At 37.2% G+C, this 24,792-nt stretch overlaps 2 protein-coding genes across 3 annotated transcripts; one reads left to right on the top strand and one right to left on the bottom strand.

Annotated features, from left to right (window-relative positions):
* Window positions 1–666: 666 nt before the first annotated feature.
* atf5b (activating transcription factor 5b) lies at window positions 667–5,204 on the top strand. 2 transcript variants are annotated; one of them, XM_026924665.3, is made up of 4 exons: window positions 667–855; window positions 1,743–1,978; window positions 2,336–3,476; window positions 3,845–5,204. In XM_026924665.3, exons 3-4 carry the CDS (start codon window positions 2,341–2,343, stop codon window positions 4,029–4,031), a joined length of 1,323 nt encoding a protein of 440 aa, XP_026780466.1. In that variant the 5' UTR covers window positions 667–855; window positions 1,743–1,978; window positions 2,336–2,340; the 3' UTR covers window positions 4,032–5,204. The 2 variants fall into 2 exon arrangements, with proteins under 2 accessions (XP_026780466.1, XP_026780467.1); XM_026924666.3 differs by having other exon boundaries at window positions 667–1,082.
* Window positions 5,205–12,558: 7,354 nt separating this feature from the next.
* Window positions 12,559–23,708, bottom strand: zgc:113279 (uncharacterized protein LOC553749 homolog). Its single transcript, XM_026924095.3, has 10 exons — window positions 23,292–23,708; window positions 22,872–22,993; window positions 22,754–22,778; window positions 22,624–22,670; window positions 21,940–22,517; window positions 21,250–21,355; window positions 19,631–19,777; window positions 19,466–19,526; window positions 18,959–19,122; window positions 12,559–18,593 (listed from the first exon to the last, which is right to left on the bottom strand). The coding sequence occupies exons 1-10, from the start codon at window positions 23,515–23,517 to the stop codon at window positions 18,588–18,590; spliced, it is 1,482 nt and encodes a 493-aa protein (XP_026779896.1). The 5' UTR covers window positions 23,518–23,708; the 3' UTR covers window positions 12,559–18,587.
* Between the last annotated feature and the right edge of the window lie 1,084 nt (window positions 23,709–24,792).

Here is a 24,792-nt window from a genome sequence, read left to right as displayed (position 1 = left end):
TCTGAGCCTTGAGCTCCGACAGCCTCCCCCTCAGGCTACACTTCCTGAGACGGATTGGCACATCGGCGAATGAAAGCATATTTCCCAAACAAAAACTACTTTTTCCGAGGGTGATTTTCACTTCCCAAACAATATACTATAGGAGCGAAACTTCTCAACACGGAAGCGTAGGTTATGGACAAGAGTGCCAACAGAGTTTGAACAGAGGCAAAACTCCAGCAGATCTGATGCAACACGCCTGCAACCGGCTCCCGCTCCAAACTGTACCGCCACAGTGTCCTTCCTCACAGCCTCTCATTAACTAGTCCTCTCCGTCTCACGCCTTTACACCGACTGCCTGATTTATCAGATCACAAATTACACCTGTAATTATAGCTGTGTGCAAAAGGAGGCATTTTTAAGCATTCACAGCAGCTGAACATGTTTACCTCACTCTTCATTTTTCCTCACACAACCTCCAGAAATCATGTAAATATAAATAACAATATATAAATAGCTATTTATAGGCTCGAAACAGGCTATAAATAGCTCTACCAGTTAGTAACACGTTACAATGGCGTGTCTACGTGTAGAAAGCAGACTCTCATGGCAGGTCAGTTGACGTTTATTCCAGTTCAGAGAGAGGCGGATGGATATGAGTGGGTGTGATAAGGCTGTGTTTGTATAGGCGTTGTGCTTCCCCGGTGCCCAAAAGTTTTAGAAACGTTTTTTTTGCTCCCTAGATCATCTTGAACATCAAATGGTTTGAAGAAGACAGGATAAGAAGATGCTGTGTTAATGTGAAGCCGCTCTTTTCCTGTGCCTGGTGGAGTTTACCTGGTGGACAGCACACACTTCAGCCCACATCAACATGGAGTAAGTGGCCAGTTCAGTTGCAGTTAGTACAGCAGGCTGGGAAGCAGAAAACGCCCTAGGTGCATGGGGGCACTTTGTTTTGCGTTAGGCTGCCTTCTGCCTACGACTTGCTTCACTCGTACATACAGATCAACGTAAAACTTTGTTGTGATCATGTTTTGGCTCTGTCCTAAAACCCAAAAGGAGTTTGCCTGTAGAGCAGTCTACAGAGTTCAGTGTCCATGTAGGTAAGTCCCTTTCTTCAAAGATTTATCCTTGTTCTGGAGGATCATCAGCCACAAATCACAGAAAGAGACCTCCTTATAAAGATCACGTCAGCAGATGAGTGATTCTGGTGTAATTTTATTTCCAACTGTTCTGTTGTGCAATCTGCTCTGTCCTGTTTAATGCCATTAATTACTCCTGACAGACAACTAGCGGCTCAGTAACCACGTGACTGCTCTCTGCTCTTTTGGCACAGATGATTTGTTCCTTCAGTCATCCGGGTTATGTGAATTCTAAGTATATAACATTAAGTAAAGCACATGATTTCGTTGTTTATTATATATAATCCACTGTGTTTTCATTTTTGTGTTAGTTTTGATTGTGTATTAAAACAGATCAATTACTTAGACTTGAGTAAACCTGTTATAATATTCATCTTAGACACACTGGACTTGCTGGTTTATGCTATAAAACTCTCTCCAAATGTAATATACAGTATATATTCAGGCAGAATACTGAGAAAACTGAGAATAATGCAAATACAAATCAGCAAGCAAAGCATTTTATGGAAGGGATTTGAAAAGAATACTATACAGCCCTAACCTTGTATTTCAAAGGTTTGATTAACACACACACAACTGCTGTTTCTTTTTTTTTTTTTCTTCAATCCCTGTCTTTTATAGGTATCACTTTTTCTTGCCATTGCGCTGTGTGAAGCCCTCCTTGAATTCTGACACATTTGAGTACACAATTGAGTGCGTCAAGCAAATCAGAGAACATTGTGGCATCATAGATCCTTTTCTGCAAAATTCTCCTCATTTGCAAAGCCGACCTCCGAATTCTCTCTTTCCCACTGGCTAATGACAGCCAATCCCAGACAAGAGGGGAGGAGTCTACACAGACGTATGGACGTACATTGGTAAGCAGAGAGATGATTTTTTATTTTACCCGATAGTCGGTGGACACCGCACTGCAGTATATGTGTTAATGGCGTACCGTAAGTAAAGCTAATGACTTTATTTCATATTGTGTGTCCTTGGTCATGTTTGCTGGTGGCTGCATTTCTAGCTATGTTTATTGTATGTACAGTCTGAAATTCATTATTACATGTTGGCTGGATCGAAATTAATGCGTAGGTATGTTTAGTAGTAGTAAGTCGAAGTGATTAGACTTCAAAATTTCGCCACGCATGACAAGGGCTTACATTTTCTATTCTTTAATCTTTTATCGTAATTTATAATTTACTGTTATTTAATGTACACTTTATAATTTTCAGATTGGATGACAGAACATTTTGACACCTACCCACTTTCAGCATCAACTGAATCGTCTCCTGGCTCATCGATTCCACCTTCCCCCTTGGAACATGATGTCCAGGTGCCCTCTGATTTGGAGGTCATGACCTCTCTCCTAAAAGAAGAACTTGCCCAACTCGAGGATTATTACCTATTTGAATCAGCGCCCATGAAAGCAGAGAAATGGCAGAAATGTGATAAAGGCTACCAAGCAATGTCCGCCCCATCATATTACCAGTTACCCTGCACTTCATACAACGTGAACCAGTCCGAATCGAACCCCAGGCTCGTTAGCCTGGCAACAGGTGAGCTTGACCTGAGAGGGTTTTGCGGCAGCTCTGTGGGAAGATCTAAAACATCCAGACCTGCTCCTTACAGCTATGTTCGGACCCACTCCACTAGCCAAAGGATAGCATCGAATGGTTGCAAAGACGTGGAAGTTTTTGAGAAAGAGACATGGACTTTCAAAGGGACTCATTCAGGTTATGCAGAGATGGCTTTAGACCAGTGTTCTGTTGACAAGATTTTTGGGAAGAACCATATTGGTACGAAAAAGGTTAGAGAATGTGCCATATTGCTAAAGGAAGAAGAAAAGAGAAGTTTCACTGAAGATGTTTTTTACAGAGCAGAGATGGTGAAAAGTTTTGATGCTGGTGCACCACTGGATGCCCACCACAGGAGAGAAGGTCAAGCTCCTGGAATGAAGATGCTCGGTCATGGTCATGAAGCTGTTGCGATGCCAGTACTGCACTGCAGTGAAAACGGAAGTAGTCCTGCATTTAAACACCCAGAATTAGCTGAGTGTTACTTTAGTCAGATTACTGCCAATTTAGAACCATATCATGGCTTTATGAATGAGGTAGATCCGTCAGTCCGGTCTGGGGCTGTCGAGTCTATGAATAGTGGTTACTCAAGCCATGAATGCCTTGTAGATCAAAGCTTTGATTGTCTGTCCGGAGACAGTGTTGGATCCTCTTTGGAGTTCCCAGCACAGAAACCAATGCAAAGGCTAAGAGAAAACCTGTGTGTGTTCAAGCCGGAGGTCAAAGTAAGTTGCCTGGAAAGGAGTCATGGAGAGCGCAAGCAGAAGAAAAGAGACCAGAACAAGACAGCTGCTTACAGGTATTGTGGCAGTGTTCTTTCCCACATTAGCAGGATGGAATAAAGCTTATGTTAGTCAAATGAAATGTCAAAACTTTTCAGCTATTGATGAGACCTTGTAGTGCAAGTACAAGTGTATTTTCTGTTGATTCCAGCTCAGTTATTGGATCATTGTGTCAATAGGTAGTTATTGAATTCAAGAACTTTCTCTGTCAGCTGAGGTTAAACATTTTTCGCTTAGTGAAGACACTTTTTTTTATTTTTATTTTTTTAGAAACAATATTGTTCATCCTTCGAGGTCTAGATTGCCAAATTTCATGTACACATTGTCCTCACACAGACAACAATAGCTCAGTAACACTGATCTGATCTGAACATATTAACACCAGGTATCGACAGCGGAAGAGGGCGGAGCAGGACTGCTTGGAGGAAGAGCTTCATGGATTGGAAGGGAGAAACAGGGAGCTGCGAGACAAAGCCGAATCTGTAGAGAGAGAGATCCAGTATGTCAAAGACCTCCTGATTGAAGTGTATAAGGCTCGGAGTCAGCGCCTCAAAGAGGATTCCAGTGCCTAAACCTGTTCTAAGCACCAGCATTGAAAGATCAGGACTTTTTCGGCAAGGACTTTTTTAACAAGCTCTGGTAGTATGTTTTTGACGTTCAAAGTAAATGATAAGACTGAGAAAAGAGCTCTTTGCTGGGTTTGCTAAATAGAATTTAGCAAATTATGTAATGAACACTGTGATACTAGCCTTAGGCTGACCAGTATTCTTAGTATTCTAATGAGAGCTAAAGATATTATGCATTTTCATGATTTTGCTTTTTTTTATTATTATTATTATTATTATTATTATTACAATCCTCTGTGCTTATTAAATCATTTATACCAAAAAAAGAGAAACCAACAGCTATACTACATATGCTAGCTCAGATGTGTGTTTGTTGTGTGGGGCATGATGGTACAGCTTAGTGAGGACTTGTAAGAATGTTATTGCAAATAATTACTGCTATTTTTTTGCGCTGTAACTATAAAGCCCAGTAATGTTAAGTGTACTTCATTTTAGTTTTTACTGACATCACCATTTTTGTATTTTCATATTTTATTTTGCGTGTACATCTTTTTTTTTTAACGATGCAGGATAGTTTTAAGAGTTTTTTTCAATCACATTTAAAACAGTGTACATTACCAGCCAATGTACTGTGGTTTGAAGCACACTAGTAAGCTTTTAGATTTCTTGGTAACTTCACTGGCTCAGGTACTGAATGCATGTCAGAAATATTGAAAAGCATGTTAGGTGACAATTTACTGCATGACTCTTTATATGACTGCATTGTACATTATGACAGCAAGTAGACTTTGTTTCTTCCATCAGACCTTTTATTGCCGTTTTCTTGATTACAGGCTGCCAAATTATTTGCTCAATTTGTAAGGCATGGAGTTGCATTAATCAGTATGAGAGGCCGTTTGCTTTCTTGTGCAGGTTTGCGGCAAACAATCACTGTCATTTACTAAAGAGCTTAAAAGACTGTAGGCCTAATGTAATTTATATTTTTAATATATATCCAGGTGCATATTAGGTCTGCTATGAATAGTTCACTGATCACAATGCTGATATTGGAAGAAAGTACTGCAGGAAATCCTCTGTGTGATAACTGATATGAGCATCAGAATCAAACAGCACAAGTGTGAACCAAATTCTGGCATTTCTGTATACCGGTATTAAAAATGATTGTTTAATGTTGACAAATGCTCAGAATTATTTGTGTTTGACTCTGGCTGGATTTCTTTTTGACGTTTCTGTGGCATTCACTAACAACAAATTCTACAAGAAACTCACTTCAGCACTGCTTAGGATTATATTATGGTGTCTATTATTATAATGTCATGTAAACATTAACCAGAAATGTATGGCCTTTATGGTAATCACATATATTTCGTTTCACTTGCTGTGGATTTTTGGATTTAGTAGCTTACTATTTTAAGAGAGAAAGCAAATATAAAATATTAAAATAGCAGCCAAGTTGTCTATTATACAAACATGTTTTATTTGTGATATGTTATTTATAATATTTTTAAACATATTTTGTAGAGCAGTAGCTCAGGCTCAGAACTATTATAAATGACACTAGTGGTCATAATAGCATATGTAATGTGTTTTTCCAAGAAACAAGCCATGGAATAAGCAGTGTGTAAAAATCATGAGCTGTCACAGGAATTCATGGAGCCCAAAATGTCGGCACCCAAAAGCAATCACGTCACAGATCCTTGGCAGAGGAAATACTGGAAAAAAATGTAACTTAATTTACACTCATTGTTTTGAAGAGAATTATGTGTGGTTTTTTTGCTGCAAAGATCAATTTTTAAGACAGGATCAGTGGAGGTGGAAGTGGAGAGTTAAGCCATCACAGCTCTCAATAAAGTAAAATTAAAAACAATAATTTCTCCAAACATAAGCTTTCCTAATGGATTGTGTAATGTGTCATGTAACATCTATTGTAGATGGATTTTTACAACTCCTTTAGGGCTGCCAGCCAATAAAGTTCCACAAAATATTAAAAAAGTAAATAGACTGTAAATGTGTAGGAATAAAACAATAAACAGAACAAAATCATACCTGAAATTAAAAAAAAAATCTACAACATACGTTTATTTAAAAATTGTTAACCTTCCAGTCTAAAATATTTCACGCTGATGACCAAAATGATAGAATATACAGTATATACTGCTCTGTGACAATGTCCATTGTTTAAAGCGCTATACAAATAAAATTGAATTGAATTGAACCGAATATGTATATTAACAATTGAAATATTCTTGATGGATACAAAATGTATATGATTTAGGACTGCTGTGTGATGCAGCAGATTTTGGAGGTTAAAAAAATCTATCTTTAATGATAATAATTAAAAAAACCCAACTAGTTAATAAGTTATTTTGAGTCTGGTGCAAAAATCTGTTTTACATTTTAATTTGAGATTTTGTTTAGAAAATTTGTAACAATATACAAAAAGACATGGTGTATTGTTACAAATTTTCTAAACAAAATCCCAAATTAAAATGTAAAACAGATTTTTGCACCACACTCAAAATGTTTATGCATAGTGTCCACAATTATGCAAAGTCAATTTAAGGCTGTTTTTGTAAAATATAAGGTATAAATCCCCCCCAAATCACTTGCTGTAATTTAAACTTATATTTTACAAAAACAGCCTTAAATTGACTTTGCATAATTATGGACACTATGCATAAACAGGCTAAATCAATCAACACTATTGTTGGCTATTTCAAACTAAAGGAATACATATTTAATGATTCAGTATTAATAGATGCTAAAATGTTAATTTTTGTAAATGAGAAACATTAGACCAATTCACAACATAGAATAATACATCCTTACATTAATGTGATCAGCTAATGTAGAAACTGGGATGAAAATTGGCTGGGAATCTTTACAATTTCTGATTAATCTGTTATAGTAGGTGTTCTGACTTTCATTGACATCCAGATGCAGTTCCTTATCGATCCGCTAGAGGTCCCTTATTCTTGTTTGGCACTGTCTCAGTAGGGCGCAGGTTAATGCACACCAAACTCGAAGGCTGCCTGGGTCACATATGCATTTTGCTATTCATTTTTAATACATTTTTAACTATTATTGCTTAAAGATTTTTAATATCTAGTATGGGTTGCATAGATTAGACTATTACACTGAGTAGTCGCCACTGTGGCGATTAGTTGGGGCAGTAGACCAGTTGGGGCAGTGGAAAAGGCAGTGAGGCAGACAGTAAAGAAATGCAGGCAGATGATTAAAAAACAATACAGCCTCAATGTAAAAGACAGGATGAAACCAGATATACACTCAACTGCACATTATATATATTTTTCTTTTGCTTTAATGGAATGCAGTTAACTTTGATATACTGTGACTTCAGATAATTGAGGACAGTTTTTCTTTATTATTTCCAGCTTGTCGAAGCTTTCTTGCCATTAATACTAAGAATAAGACATTTCTGAAATCCTCAGGTTGTTGACTATCTACATCTGAAGGAAAAATGTTTATATCATATTCTGAAGAAGCATGGCTTTCCCTTTTGTCAAGAATAACTGAAAACCGTTTTTAATGTCTGTTTGGTAATTTAGTCTTAACTTTCATCCTTAATGACCCATTTTATATGATATTTATTTATAGAATAGAATACTTATCATTACATCAATAAATCAAATTTTATACTGTATGAACAGAGTAGATTAAGTAAATTACTTCACAGTAAGCTATTGGCCTAAGTAATAGTCTATAATTCATTTATTAAAGCATTAACAGCAATAACAGCATTTAGAAAATCTTCATTCTTTTCCAAATTCAAATATTCAGAATGAACAAATGAAATAAAAATCACAATAGAAAAACACCACTGAAAGGTAATACCTTTCGGCATCACACACACACAAACGCACCAGCCTCAATCAACATCAATCTCTAATACTAGATGAACACAGTGCACTAAGTAAAAATCTCTGTTTGGTAATTTGGGACATTTTGGAAATGATTAAATTATAAACATATGTATGTGCATAATATGAGCTTTATGCTTTTTTGTGGTAGTACATCTTGTGCAAATATGCATCATAAATATGTATATTACTTATGACAAATTTACTGTATACCACAATAAAAAAAAAAAAATAGCCAAAGCATATAATATAAATGCTGCCAAGTTAAACTGTCCCAATTTACCTGATGCCCCAATATACCTATAACCACCTTAGTATTTGGTAAGGGTAAATATAATGTTTTAGAGTAGCATCATACATTTCTAATGAAGCAGTATTAAAACCTAGATTCTCTAAATAATTCACCAAGTTACTAAAATGGTGTCATACTTCAATCTCTAAGTAAAGAATAACTTTAAGAATTATTAGACCAATTCACTGAAGCACAACATAGAATAATACATTCATACATTAAGGTGAAATGCAAATGATGATCCAAAATGGACTCTGTACACTTTATCTACTAGTTCTGATTGCCATCTGGTTTCAGATGCAGTTAATAAGTTATCTACCAGAGGCCATTTCTTGGCATTATTTGGCACTGTTTCCCATGCAGGTTAATACACACCTACAGGTTAACACTGTCGTAAGTTGGATTCTGAATGCGGAATTCTGAATGAGTGTCCAAGGAGAGACGAAGAACTGCATATTTCTAAACCACAAAATCAACCACAAAATGTTTAATTTGCTTACAGAAAGTGACTGTGCCCAAAGCATTTAATAATCAAAGGCACTATGAAACCATTCATGTTAAAAAGTAAGACCAGTATTGTGGGCAGCTATGGACTGACAAGGTACACAAACTAAACGCAGCTCTCAAAAAGCAACAGTGTGTCACTCGTAGTCGTGAGAAGAATGCTGCTGCTGGGGAGGCTAGGACACTTCAACAAGAGGTTATAACAATTTGTTTACACTGTGTTCATTGTTATGTTAAGTTGGTATTGTTAAGTTATAGCACTACAAAGTATTTACAATCTGCATTGTCTACTGTAGTAGTATGAATAGTAGTATGAATTGGCAGACTTTCTTTTATCCAAAGCGACTTATAATCAGGCCTGCTGTGATGGTGGGGCTGCATGCAACTGAATGAGCAGACGAGGATGAAGACTCTTCCTGAATGGCCCAATAATGGTGGCAGTTTGGCAGCAAAATTTGTCCTACCTTATCTCACTGTCTTTGTAAAACTCTACCCCACTTATTTTGCACTATTTCGTCTTCTTTATTACTGTGACCTTATCAGGAAAATGCCTCCAGCTGAACAGTATAGGTAGCATATTTTGCTCTTATGATCAAATACTGTCTCCAGCATTAAAATATATAAGAAGCATGTAGTCATGGGCATGCAAAAGTGAAGTGTGCATAGCGTCTCAATAGGACAATTTGTAAGAAAACATGGATTTGAACTCGCAATATGATCAGTAACCCAAAGCCTTAACCACTGAGCCACTGTCTTTAGGCCAGTCAGTTCAGTTCAGATCAGTTCAGCAGTGCTTTATTGGCATCAATGTTATAAATCACGTTGTTGCCAAAGCAAATAGTGCAGATAGATTAAACTAAAAGATATTCAAATAATGCACATATATCTGCATTTATGCATAAACATTATAAACAAAAACATAACACACAAACAACAAAACTGTCAATTAACTATCTGAACATATTGTATATAGTGTATATTCAGGGTGTGTGCAGGACAGTTGGTGTCTCACTGTTCCTCAAGCTGTCACATTCTGACACATACTTTGCAGACATTTTGTATTTTGGGAGTGAAGATGTTTCTTTTGTGTGTACATATATATATATATATATATATATATATATATATATATATATATATATATATATATATATATATATATATATACACTATATATATATATATATGCACTATATATATATATATATATAGTGCAGCTCTGTCCCGACCTCACCACTCGTACAGTGATCACACAGTCTCTGTTCTCTGGGCAGCCAGGTTCTCCTGTGTCAGCCCTTCTCCACGGCGAGACTGTGCTCACTCAGCCTGTACTTGGTCAGGATCTGTCTCTGCTTTATATGTCTGAGGGTGAAGAGACACGCTGCCAATTCATACTCTGTTTAGGGCCCGATAGCAGTGTAATCTGGACTGGGTTTGGGTCTGACTGTCCCAGTGCTCCAGATACACTCTTATCATCTGTTCAGTAATTTGGTTGACTCTGATGAGACTTTGGTGAGCAGTGCTGGTCTGAGACTGCTGTGTGTTGGGGGTTGTGTGTTAGGGGTTAGTGTGTTAGTCACTGATACCAATTTGAATAAATCTTGTTAAAAAAAAATAAAAAAAGAAGGCACAAACTGACAAATCATAGGATTTTGTGGTGCAGTGCTTTACTTTTTTAATCAATCTGTGGCCCCCAACCTAATGAGCTTCCTACCCTCAGCATAGTCCACATCTTTATGTAGTGTGCATTTACACTTAGCCTATTAAGTCGAGCTTTGCGTGCATATCCAGAGAATGTTTAAATAGCATCCTAAGTTATAAAAAGCTAAAAAGCATAAAAGTTATGGGTTGCAGCACATCATCACTGGGTGCCAGTTGGAAGGAAAATGGTAAAGTCATTCAAAAGAGCAAGATTCCACAGGACAATTAAATTGGCAGTTAGCCTATACAACCACACATGACACAATTTTTTTTTTTTTTGACAAAAATATCAAGATTTCACAGGTCAACAAAACATTTGTCATGCTTGTTTCTCCTCTGTTCTCTGTGACAAAACATTCCCAAAAAACAAAACCCACCACTCTCAGGTATGCAGGATATACAGTGCCTTAAAAAAGTGCTCCCTTCTTGATTTCTTCTATTTTGGCATGTTGTCATACTTAATTGTTTTAAATCTTCAAACAAAATTTAATATATGATAAAGACTACCTGAGTTAACACAACATACAGTCATCATTTCATTTATTGAAGGAAAAAGTTATCCAACACCAACTGGCCCTGTGTGAAAAAGTAATTGCCCTTTAGTTACTCGATCAATCAATTAACCAATTTTGACTGGTAATTGGGTTTGGTTAGACTAGACACACCCAGGCTTGATTACTGCCAACCCTGTTGAATCTAAACATGACTGAAATAAAAACTCTTCAGCAATGTGAATTAGACTAAAAGGTTTCAATATGCAGCACACTATGCCATCAAAAGAAATTTCCGATAGAGATGAGAAATGAGAATTATTGAAATATGTCTGCCTGGAATGGGTTACAGAGCCATTTCTAAGGTTCTTGGACTCGAAGCACAGTGAGAGCCATTATCTTCAATAGCAGAAAACTTGGAACAGTGGTGAATCTTCCCAGAAGTGGCCAGCCCACCAAAATTCCTCCAAGATTGCATCAGTGACATTCCAGGAAGTCACAAAAGAACCCAGATGAACATCTAAGGAACTACAGGCCTTGATTCCCTCAGTAAAGGTCAGGGTTCCTGATTCCACCATTAGAAAAAGAGTTGGCAAAAATGGTATCTATGGGTGTGTTGCAAGGAAAAAAAAACACTACTAACCAAGAGGAACATGAAGGCTTGTCTCAGATTTCAGCTCAATCTGACTTTTGGTTCCTGAGAAACAGCTCTTTGGACCTAACTTCACTCTCTGTTGATGACCACACCCCAACCGTTGCAGACATCCTCAGAACTTTATAGTGAAAATGTCTTTCAAGTTTGCTTCAAGTTTCACACTCTCCTGAGTAATTTGACATCAATATTGTGAAGATTGGCCAAAAGTAGGTTACACATGTGAGTGGGCAGAGTTTGAGCAAAAGATTCAAGCTAAAGACAAAATCTCACTTTACACCTTATTCCCCAAGGGATATGTTAGTTTTTTCTGTGCTCAAACATGAATAGCACTCCCCCCATTCATTTCACAGAAGAAGTAGAAGAAGAAGAATCCTCAAAAAACAAGAGGGTTCCATCACTCTGTGTTTGGACCACTAACAATAAAGTCACGGCATTATTATCCTAAATGATAGCACATGGAATTTGCCTACTCGGCTGGCCATAGTGATGGCCAGTAAATAGCTGCCTTAAGGGTTAGGATTAGGGTTATAAAAAAAACACATCATTTACTACTCCCAAATTAAAGAGTCTAACAGATAACTTTGCAAGCCATTTGTTTTTTTATGTAGATAATTTTTTTTTTTTAAATTCTCTCTTATGTTACACTTATTGATCTGATTATAGGTTATGGTTTGGGTTACAGAAACCAGTGCCGATAAAGCTTCCAAGATTGAGATTCTAGCAGAGAAAATACAAATTGTTTTGCAAGCCCATTTGTATTTTGTGATGATTACTTTTTTGACTTTTACTAATTTTCAGATGTATTAGACCTATAAACCTAGGGGCCGAGGCTAGCATTCAGGTTACGGAAAGTAAAGCATGTAAAGCTTCAAAACTAAAGCTTCTATTAGATAACACTGCAAATAGGATTTGGTAGCTATTTGTTCTTAGTGTAGACTATGTTTTGTAATTTTTTAAATAATATTTGTGCTTATTAAACCTATAGGCTTATGGGCTGGGGCTAGGGTTATGGTACAGAAACCAGAGCACATACAGCTTTAAAAGTGAATATTCTTGTAGATAAAATTGAAAATAGGCTTGTAAACTTACAGTTGTTAGTGTAGACTACATTGATAATTTTAAACAACTTTTGCATATATTACACCTATAAGCTTAGGGGTTGTGGCTAGGATTAGGGTTATGGAAACCAGAGCATGTACAACATCCAAACTTAAGCTTCTAACTAACAACATTGCAATTAGGTTTGGAAGCTAATAGTTTTTAGTGTAGACTACCTAACACCACATAAAGGAGTATTCCCAGGCCTTGTCATTGCACTCCAAGGTATCTGTATTGGAGTCCAAGGCATCTCACACACACTTTGTGAACACTCTAGGTGCCAAAGCTAAGCCAAAGACAAGGGTACATCACTCAGCTGATGTAAAAAAGGAGAAACCTACTGAAATTAAATGTGCTTTTTGAACACCCCATTCCAGATTTAGTCTCCCTTTGCTGTTAAAGCATCTTTCACTCTTCTGGGAAGGCACTAGATTTTCCACTAGATTTTCTAATGTGGCTGTGGGGATTTACCCATTCAGTCAAAAGAGCATTAGTGAGGTCAGGCACTGATGTCAGGTAAGGAGGCCTGGGGTGCTGTCAGCACTCCCAAAGGCATTGAGGTCAGGGGTCTGGGCACAGGGACATTGTCATGCTGGAACATGTTTGGGCCCCTTATTGAATGCAAAGACATCCTATACAATTGTGTGCTTCCAATTTGGTGGTAACAGTTTGGGAAAGGCTGACATATAAGTGTGACTGTTAGGTGTCCACAAAATTTTGGCCATGTAGTGTACCTCTATCACCTATTTCTATAGGAGCAGCTGAACTTCTGCAGTTAGTTTAGCCAGCTGGCTTCAGTCTCATGTGAGAACACCCTTGTTTTTGGAGGTAGTCAACAATGAAATACCCAAATATGTATTTTCAGATACAATGCTGAGATGCCTCTGCACTTTTTGATGAATCATGCTCTGGAAGTGTGGTCATGCTGTAATTTGATACAAACAGCTTTTTTATTGTTCTGGGTTGTGCAATGGCACCAACATGGCCCATGCTGTATTCTGCTTAACTCTATCCATCCTCTATTGCAGTTTCTGAAACCCACATTTCAACACGTAATTTGATGGCTAGGTATGTTTTTTTTAATGATAGACTCCGGTTTTGGGGGACGGTGTGCTCATGGGTCCAATTCTTGGCAGTTTCCAACTGTTTCACAAATGTGAAACTTTGTTATGGTCTTAATTGTGCTGAATAGTATTTTTAACTGCTTATGTATTTTATCCATTATATGCTTTGTGCAGGTTACTAACCATTTCTTTTGTGTTGAATGTTTTTTTTTTCCCCACAGTAATAGATGATAAACGAAATTTACTTGTGTGCAACCTCATATTTATAGCCTAGAGAACAAGCATGTTTAAAGGCAACAAAAGAATCCCTGGGGACTGAGAGAAATACAAGCTTTTCAATTTTGTTTGCATTTATTCCCAATTGCTTATAGGTAGCACATTGTTAGTGAGAAAATACTATTTAAAAAAGTAGTTAATGAGAATGATTTTTTAGAATAAAGATAAGTAGCTTCTATTAGTGTTTGAGTGGTAAATCTGAAACATTGTGTGTAATTTTTATTCTATATAATCATTTTTGCTCAATCTTATAATAGGCAACAATAATTCTGGGGGGAACCTGTACATTTATTCCCTTATTTCCCATATAATTTACCCTAGAGTGTGTTACACCTGATCCAGGTTCTAGGGTATATTTTCTAGGGCGTAAATTGCAGCATTTTGTAGCAGACAGAATTTTGTATCAAATTTAGTTTGTCTAGGGGGTATGTCCTTTGAGAAACTAAAGAAAATGTGAAAATATTTTATTCTTCCTGGTTTTGCCTGGTATTATTATTTGTGCTTGTTTTCATGAAGGGTATGATTCACTGTGGAGTTTATTGTAATTATGCATAGCTGGTTTTAAAATGTAAAAGATATCTAAAGAAATAAAAATTAAAGTGTGTTTGAGAATGGACACATATAATGTACGCATATAAATAATTAGGAGCACTCGCATATCAGCAGAAAGGAATGGATTTGATGGTTGAAGTTTGTATATTCATTAGTCAAACCTGCAGGTGGTGCTCAATACCGCATTAGAGAATTAAGCAATACATAACATCAGAGTAGAAGAGGTTACCTGCCCCGTCCTGCACTTTTTCTTGTTTTTCTAGCACCCACACTTCCATACAGGAGGGACTGTTAATTACCTGATTAGTTGAATCAAGTGTGTTGAGCAGGGAAAACACTAAAATTTGCATGGGGGGTAAAAACCTGTGTTATGGAAACGCAAACAGTGCTTTCAATGCCATTTTACCTAATTTTGAACCAACTAGTTTATAATTATATATGGGGAAATTTATTGCCACAATGCCATATTTTACAATAAATATAAAAGTAAAACGTGTTTAGATTACAGCCTTTCTGCAACCTTAATGTCCAATTTTTTTTGTTGGAAACTAACTCCACCACTTACCAGAAATGTTTGTGACAAGCACTTTGAAGAAAATGGCGTGCAAAGCTACACACCACAGCCCAAAAAATGTCCAAACAGAAAGCCGCAATATGTACCAGCCTGCACAGTTTGAGACAGAGCCAAACTTGTTTGGCTTCAATGCTTGTGTAGTCAGTTACACGTGATCGCCTCCAGGTTTGTGTGTTTGCTCTTTACTGACTCACAATTGTAGCATATTACAAATGAGCTTGAGGATGGCGTGTGATCACTTGCAGGTCTGTGCAGAGTGCCTCAGGATGTTAAACAACTGCCCAAAGGTTTGTGACAATAATGTGAAAGCATATTTTTAAAACAAATGTATATTCATAATTTGATTACATACAAAAATCCAAGGTAGTTAAGATTAATAATAATGCTGTTTCATGTTTTATTAATTTTTTTAAATTTTTGAAGGTAAAAACCCACTACTGGCCTCTGATCAGGGTTGTGCCTCCTTGCTTGTGTTGCTTGACCTTAGTGCAGCTTTTGATACTGTTGATCATGCTAGTTTCTTTGATAGACTAGAAAATGTTGTAGGCGTTAGGGGAACGGCTCTCTCCTGGCTCATGTCTTATCTGACTGATGATTTTCAGTTTGTAGATGTAAACGGTGACTTCTCTACGCATACTTAGGTAAAGTTTGGTGTTCTGCAATGTTCTGTTTTAGGTCCACTGCTCTTTTCTTTATATATGCTACCTCTGGGCAAAATTGTTCATAAACATGGTATTAGCTTCCACTGTTATGCTGATGACACACAGTTTTATGTTTCAGCAAAGCCACATGGATGGCCTGAAGATCATTGGGCCTGCTGGGGATGGTGTCTGGGGGATGGGATCTCATATGGGGAGTTGTACTGTGATGGCTTGGGACTGCAATTGCTGTGGTGGCATTGGGGCTCATTAGGGATAAAGTCACATATTTACAATTTATTTGGATTTAATGTAATTTGAATGCATTTATTTCTGTAAAGCTGCTTTATGACAATGTCTATTGTTAAAAGCGCTATACAAATAAAACTGAGTTCAATTAAAGCGTACATATGATTCAATGAAATATCACATTCTACACTACAAAACAACAAATGTATTACAATCTCATCAAATCACCAACCTGATGACATGATATGCAGCTCAAATAAGAAAAATCCCTTGCCCAAATTATATAAAATAAACAAAAAACCAACACCAGAACCAACAATAGTATTGCCCTCAAATTACTGACAGGTGAATATTTGATTAATATATTAATATTACTGTTTAAATTTTTTAAATGTGAGCATGAAAAAAACCCTAAATGCATTTATATAATTTCAAAACAAACTCATGCATAACCCCCAATTCAAATAGTATTATACGTCCTCTTTGAAAAGTCTCCTGAATCAGAGAACAATTTAACATAACTATTTTTCAGTTAACTAAATGAATATTGCTACAGTCTTAGAGAAAAAAAAATTCAATTCTAAAACACTTAGGGGTTCCTTGACTCATTCCTCTGGGGCACAGGTTCCCAACCCTGGTCCTACACATTTTAGTGTTTTCCCTGGTCCCAACACACCTGATTCAACTAATCAGTTAAATCAGTAATGGTCAGTAGTTAGCAATCACTTAACAGTCTTTTGTGAGTTGAAGTGGGTGTGTAAAACAGAGAGAAATGTGCAGGACTCCAGGACCAGAGTTGGGAACCTGTGCTCTGGGGGAACCCTTAAAAGTTCCATATAGACCCCTACAGCATGGGGAAGAGGAAGAGAGAACCCCTTTAGAAAGTAAAGAACCATTAACTATCCAGATAACCTTAGAGGAGCCCTTTTCTATAGACGTGTAGCCTTTATATCCAATATTTCTCTCATAAATTATGTATAGGTGGTTTGACATATCTAAACTGCTATAGGTGTGAAGGTATGTGTGTGCATGGTGCCCTGTGATGGTTGATGTCCCAACCAGGGTGCATTCCTTACACATGCCCAGTGTTCTTGAATTAGGCTCTGTGTTTACCACGATCCTGACCAGGATAAAGCAGTTACTGAAGATGACTTTATTTTAACAGATCAATTTAACAGAAACACCTGTGCACCTGCTCATTTATGCAGTTATCCAATCAGCCAATCATGTGGCAGCAGCACAATGCATAAAACCTTTCAGATAGGGGTCAAGAGCTTCAGTTAATGTTCATATCAAACATCAGAATGGGGGAAAATGTGAAGATCCCAGGAGATCAGCAGTTTCTGAAATACTCAAACCAGTGCATCTGGTACCAACAACCATGCCATGATCAAAGTCACAGAGATCACACTTTTCCCCCATTCTGATATTTGATGTATAAGCTCTTGACCTCTATCTGCATGATTTTTTGTATTACACTGCTGCCACATGATTGGCTGATTTGATAACTGCATGAATGTGCAGGTGTTCTTAATAAAGTGGACGGTGAATGTGTGTGTATAACATTGAATATCTAACACCTTTGTTTTATTAACACTTGGGTTTACATAGTGAATGTGTGTGTGTGTATATGTGTGTGTAACACTGAATATCTAACACCTCTGTCTTATTAACGTATAGGTTTACATAGTGAATGTCTTTAATAGTTTCGGACACACCAAGAAATAAAGCTGAATTATGGAGGACGCTGAGTCACATCATTTACTTTGTATCAGATCATTTGTCACCGTGGTAGCTATGGCACTAATTTTGACCAAATGACCTGTATGTAATACTTATCAAACTCGACTAACTTGGATAACATTCAAACTAATAATTCCTAAATCCTTCCAAGTAAATAAAGACAATTTTTAGAAAGCATCACTCAAATGTATAAATGTTGTGTTAAATATGTACACTGTGTTAAGTAATGCTTAAAAAGCCATCATTTGCTATACCCTAGACTACAAGCCAACAGTTTCCAAGGCATTCCAGGCACTACAAAGCCCTAAATGCCTTTGAGAAGTCATTCTTTCAATTACACAATTCAGTATAGAGTTAAATGTATATGCATTGATGTCTTTTAGGTTTTTGCTCTTAGAGCACAATTTAAAAAAAAACAAAACAAAAAAAACCCATAACCTAATAAAGTGGAAAAAACAGACTTATAGGTCACTACATATCACTTTTTAAAACTGTTTTGCTATTTTAACATAACAAACGGTGGAAGTTTCACAGAAACCAGCTGACTCACAACCATTTATGTTATTAGCTGACTAAAAAGACTCAAAGGACCCCTTGTCACAATAACTCCATCTGGTTGCATAATACATAGCTTTAACCATACCATGATAAAACATAAAATATACCTGTTTTTCTGTGGCAGGTTAAAACTTGTATTCACCCAAAAACATTTACCGTCAGGTAACAGCACTGCCTTGTTTGACAGACACCTGTCATTCCTGCTCAGAGTAGTTGTGTAACTGGACAAACCACTTCTAATTGACCAGGAGAACAGGATCATCACAAGCAGCAAAGCTCAATTTCTTCATTTCTGTACAGGACAAAAGAACAAGACAAAATACACAAGGCTTGATCAGTGTTTAGCTGTAGAAGCTTGTAAACAACTTTGTTGTTCTCTACCTTCTAATCCTAGTTCATTTGTTGTCACTGACTCAGTGAACACAGTTCTAATTTTCTGGTTCTTTTTATCAGTAATGGTTGATAAAAACATATTATGATAGGTTTATATCTTTTGTGTTGCTGCACAGATGAGAAGCTCTTGGTTTGTGGGAGTGAGGTGTGTTTTTTTTTTAGCCAAACAAGAAATTCCTATGAACTGAAAGAACAGATCATAGATATTTGGTAACTTTCTGACATATGACTCACATGGCCTACTGCCACCCAATCTTGCCTTACCAGGCACTGCAGGTTGCATTCCATCTGCAGGAGGCACTTGAGGGTTTCCATCATCTGCTCTTTACGTAGGGAATGCACTCTGGCCTGGCCCACTGTCACGCTCTTCTCCAAATCGCCCACTATGCTCTTCAGAGCTACTGATGCAAGCTGCAGTGCACTGAGCCCTGGACAAGACGTATTACATATGCACTCACATTACATTTAACCATTTAACTGTTTCCTTAATTTTAATTTTGCTTGAACAACGAAAGCATGGACTCGAGACAGACTAAACCAAAAAGTGAACGTCGGGAGCATGACACACAGCAAGGTGAAACACCACTAATTTGATTCTGGCTTAATCATAATTATTACCTTTATAACCCTCTAGACAGAGTAGCTCACTATTTAATGGAACAATAACTATCCTATATGGTGCTTTGTGAAGTATTCTTAATCCAGGGCAGTCTGGATATTCTTAATTAAGTTGTTGATTTAATTAGTATCATGGAATCCATTAGAACTTACCATTTACATCTCTGGCTTCCATATCTACAAATGTTCCATTTTTCATGTAGCTTTTCAGCACCTGTTAAGAGCAAAGTCTGTCACTGAATTAATCAGTTTAGGTTAAAGTCACAGGGTCATGATCTAGAATACTTATGCACTTATGTTATCATGCAAATTATTTACCTCTAAAACTCTGATGTATCCATATTCTGCACTGAGATGGAGGCATGTTTTTCCATATTTATCTCTTTCATTGATGTTTGCACCAAGGGAAATTAAATCGGCAACCACGAGGTGCTGATTCTTCTGTGCAGCTAAGTGGAGAGAAGTCTACAAAGAGAGATATGATGATATGAGAGAGATAATGATAATAATGCCATATATATACACCGATTAGCCATAATATTAAAACCTGCCTATTTAATAGGTCTCCCTTGTGCTGCCAAAACAGCTCTGACCCATTGAGGCATGGACCTGGCACCAAGACCTTAGTGGCAGATCCTTTCTATCATAGCTAGCATTAACTTTTTCAGCAATTTGTGCTATAGTAGCTCTTCTGTGGGATCAGACCAGATGGGCTAGCCTTTGCTCCCACGCACATCAGTGAGCCTTGGGCGCCCATGACCCTGGTCACCGGTTGTCCTTCCTTGGACCGCTTACCCTTGGTAGGTACTAACCATTGAATACTTGGAACACCCCTCAAGGCCTGTCATTTTGGACATGCTCTGATCCAGTCGTCTAGCCATCACAATTTGACCTTTGTCAAAGTTGTTCAGATCCTTACGCTTGCCCATTTTTCCTGTTTCCAACACATCAACTTCAAGAACTGACTGTTCACATGCTGCCCAATATATCCCATCCCTTGACAGGTGCCATTGTAATGAGATAATCAATGTTATTCACTTCACCTGTCAGTGGTTTTAATGTTATGGCTGATCGGTGTATATATAGACTCTAAACAGTTGTGGTGCTGAAAGTTCAGCAATTAGATGGCTACCTTAAGCATTTAATAAGTTGAGTAATTTAGAAGGAGTAAAGCAAGCCTATTTAAACCATGCTTCAATGCAGTAATAAATGATGGCAATGCATTAAGTTAATTCTGGCATATAAGGTTTATGTTTTTTTTGACAGATTTAGATTCTACTGATATTATGTATAAATACAGTATGTGGTAGTAGATCCATAGGTAACCTTATTCTCTTGCTAGCTAACTTACTGTAAACTAGCAAAGTAGTTAGCAACCAGGCAATGTAGCTAAGCAGTTAGATGTCTTAGTAATGTCAGCCACATAAAATTGCTTGAGTAAATTGACTCATTTGTCTTGTTTCTTGTTGTTGGGTTTTTTCAGTACTTCAAACTGTACACAAACTGTAATTATTAAGCTTAGCATTTAATGTTTTGAATGTGTGTTGAGCACCTGGTTTAAGCACTAGAGCGATAGAAAAATCAAGTATATCTGACATCATGACATCATGTTCCAGTTGATTTGAAAGTGAAATTGCCCACCACGTAGTTAATGGAAAAAGCCATGGCTGTATATCCAGAACAGAATCTTAAGTGTCTGATCAAATGCTGATCAAAGGCTAAAGATGTGCATATAAAAACTACCATACTCATCCAGACCCTCTCTGCCCTTGTACAGTAAGAAAGTATATGTAAGTGGTAATCATTAAATCATCCAAAATTTGGGTGTCAATGCATAAACTAAAATCTATTTAGCTAAGTACAGTTGCACAAGCCTTGCACGTTTCTGTATGCAAGTGTATGTGAGACAGGAGAGTGTATGAGTGTATGAACATTACCCTTCCCTCTGCATCTTTGCTGTCCAGTTTGTTTAGATCTGCCATCCGTCTGGCAATAACATACACAAGAGATCGTTTCCCCTCATCAACAGCTTGGTGGAGGAGTCTATGAGGAAAGAGTGAATACAAATAACAGCAACATATTGAGGAAACATTGACAATATTATTCTGATACTGTCCGAATCACTGAATATCAATAATAGTCCTCCATGAAAAAGCAGTCATTTAGAAAGAAATGTAAATGCACTTTTCAAAGAGTAATGGCAGCGTGATCTTTAAAGGAATAATATTTTGGGTGTGTATGTTTGGTTTGTGTAATGAGCTCATTATCAAAGGAAGGATCAGTGTGTATATCCTGTTGTCTTGCTTTATGATGTAATTGTTCAAGCAACATAAACTGGACTAAGAATCTGTTATGCTATCAGTCACTGGGATCTGGAAGTTTGCTAAAGCATTAAAGAATAAGCAAGGGAAAAAATTATTCTAATTTTAAATACAATTAAACAGACCAAGTACAAATCTTTCATTTCAATTACAAATTTTGTAAGATTTCCAGCAAGAAAGGCTGATGGGGAACAGACATAGCCTTTCTCATAATTTCAGTTGTATAAATTCCAATTAAGCAGCTCTTGCTCTTTTGAAACCCTCTTGGAAAAACACAATATTACGATAAAGGATGGACAAACTTACATTCTTCCCCTCTCATCCTGAGTAAGAAGCCCTTGGTTGGAGATACTGTTCAGTAGATGATCTTCTCTTTCCACTTGGGTCCAGAAGTATGTCATGCTGTTCCACTGCTCCTGCACTGAGCATGAATATGATGGACTTCCTATTTTGTGTGGTGAACCCCACCAGTCCATCTTGGTGCTGAAATAGATATCTTGTGGGGATGGGACATGCATTTTGCTGTCAGTTGGAGAGCAGATCATGTCATGCTGCCTTCTGTGTATATCGTAATCTGATTCACCACTACTGTTTTTGAGCTTAGTGTCTGTGAAGAGAGAAGCAGCATGGCTATATGCAGAGCCATAGATTCCCATAGAATGCATAGGGGAATTTTTAGTGGCTGCATAGCAACTTAGAGTTGGAGATGACTCATCTAGATGCCCTTGCTGAGGTATGTTCTTAGCCCAGAACTTGTTTCCCACCTCTGGGGCAAATGTAGGCAGGTGGTTACTTGACTGTCTGGAGGTACTAGTCTTAAGGTCTTCTTCCAACACCTCCACTATAATGGCAAGCTCTTCCAAACTCTTTGTTTGCCAGTTTTTCTATAATACAGACATATATCACATACTGTGCTGTGTAGCAGTACACTAATATTTTAAACAGTGCAATAAGCACAACCAGCTTAGAATCTGTTAAGAATTTACCTACCAGCCTATTTCTCCGACCACTACTTATATTCACTCGTTTTTTATCCCCTAAAAAGAATTTTGACATTATAAATAAATTCTTCAGGTGGAAAGACGTATTAACTTAGTATACACTGTGAATTTATTCTAACCTTTTGATCCTTTGTTTTCTTTCTTCTAGAGAGAAAAGAGGAAAATAGCTAAAGTGAGATGAATATGTCATTATTCAAGTACATTTGACAATGTTATTGTAAAGAGAGTTATTATTACCTGCATTTCTTTGGGGTCCATGCCCTTAGCTATGCGAATATTTCTGAGCATATCTTTTACAGGCATTCTTACTCTGACACCCAGGTAGGTCTGATTGGTTTTTGTTTTCTGAGCCTTTCTACCTAAAAGAATATGTCTTCATGAGTATAACTCTTAATAAGTCAGTGGAAAACAGCAAGATATTTTGTGCAGTTATATAGCAGACTTTTATAACCAGAAGCTGGCTAATCAAATACAGACCATTTGTTCCCTTGTTAGAGTTGCGTAGATTATGTGAACTAGGTATTAACTTGTCATTCCATTCACATTTTAACCACACAATAATGACTGATATTATCATTACCATGAAAGAAAAAGTAAATGTAGTAGCTTAGTCTAGACAACCCTTGAACACTGAGGAAAACCTACATTTTTACCTACCTTTTGCAGAAGAACATGCTTGCTCAGTATTTACAGTAGGGCTACATACTTCCACATTCAGTGCTATAAGTGCCGATGTTGGTGAATTTGTTCCATTCATGTTCAATGCAAGTGTCCCGGGAAGTGGTGAATGGTTGCATGCACAGGCTCCATATTCTTTCTCTTTCCCCTCACAACGTACTGGCATCCTTTTACATCCCGTGTTCTCCTCTCGACTCCTCACCATGTTTAGCTAACCTGTACAGTGTACAAGAAAAATTCTGTTTTTCTTTGAAGTAATGAAAATGTAAGAATCCTTCATTAAGTAGTTTTCTTTAAAGACTTAAAAAAAAACAATCAAAATATTGGAAAGGCATCGTTACGACATCATTACCATGTGTGTGTGTGTGTGTGTGTGTGTGTGTAACCACATATTTATGAGAGGTTGGTACCTGCCTTGAATGACTTGTGAAGGTGTGACTGAAATATAAAGCTAAAAGAATGTTGAACAGCCTGCAGGGTTTAAAACCTGTCTTGTCATGTCATGAGTGCACTGATTTGAAAAAACTATTAAAAACTAATAAACTAAAAATCAAATAACAAAAAAAATATATAAAGAACAGAAAGATCAAAACTAATAAACTAAAAGTGATCAATCAGTTTACTTATTACATATGACCTCAGTTAATTTGATCACATTTGGTGTATTTCAAATTCACAAAGGTCTGCTGCTAATTGGCAGGATAGATTTTGGTGGGGCAGGACAAACATTTTAAATAATAATGTACAAATTCTGTGTACTTTCAAAATGCATTTGGTAAATAAAACCAATTCACCTCCTCATGAAAATTATAAAAAAAAACACAAACAAAAAAAAAAAACAAGTAAGAAATACGTAAATTCAGCAATTCAAAGGCAAAATACAAAATACAAAAACCAGGAAACAAAGCAAGATTTAAAAAACCAGGATAGAAAACACATACTCAAAAGGCTTGGATAAGTCAGGTATTTGTACACTGAGCATTACTTCGCAGAGAGTCTTTGTGAGTGTCCGTGTATACAGTATATTATTTGATTGGAAACAGGTGTGCCTCATTAGTATTCCGGCGAATGGGAACGCACCAGTGGAGAGTGGTGTTGCAGATTGTAGTCCATCGCGGCCATGTTTGTAGGCCACGGCGTGTTCTGGGAAGTGGAGTTCCCAGTGGGTTCCGGCATTGGTGTTCCTGTTTTTGTTTTTGCGAGTTCAGAATACTCTATTCCAGTTAAGTGGGTTGTCCTTCGATGTTGAGGGTTGCTGGTGGTGTGGTGGGGGGAACTTCTGATGCTAGTGGTCCAGGGTGACAGGCTTGAGACGTGGAACGAGGGTGACAGTCGACTGTGAAATGGCAGGTCTAGATTATATGTGACATCATTGATGCAACAGAGGATCTTGTAGGGGTTGAGGTATCGGTCATTGAACTTCTTACATCCCTGAGTATTTCTCAAATATTGGGTGGACAGCTATATGCATTCGCCTGGC

This window comes from Pangasianodon hypophthalmus, chromosome 14, assembly GCF_027358585.1.
Source record: "Pangasianodon hypophthalmus isolate fPanHyp1 chromosome 14, fPanHyp1.pri, whole genome shotgun sequence".
NCBI lineage: Eukaryota > Metazoa > Chordata > Actinopteri > Siluriformes > Pangasiidae > Pangasianodon > Pangasianodon hypophthalmus.
The sequence above is the reverse complement of the archived record's forward strand: the minus strand, read 5'-3'. Positions and strand labels throughout refer to the sequence as shown.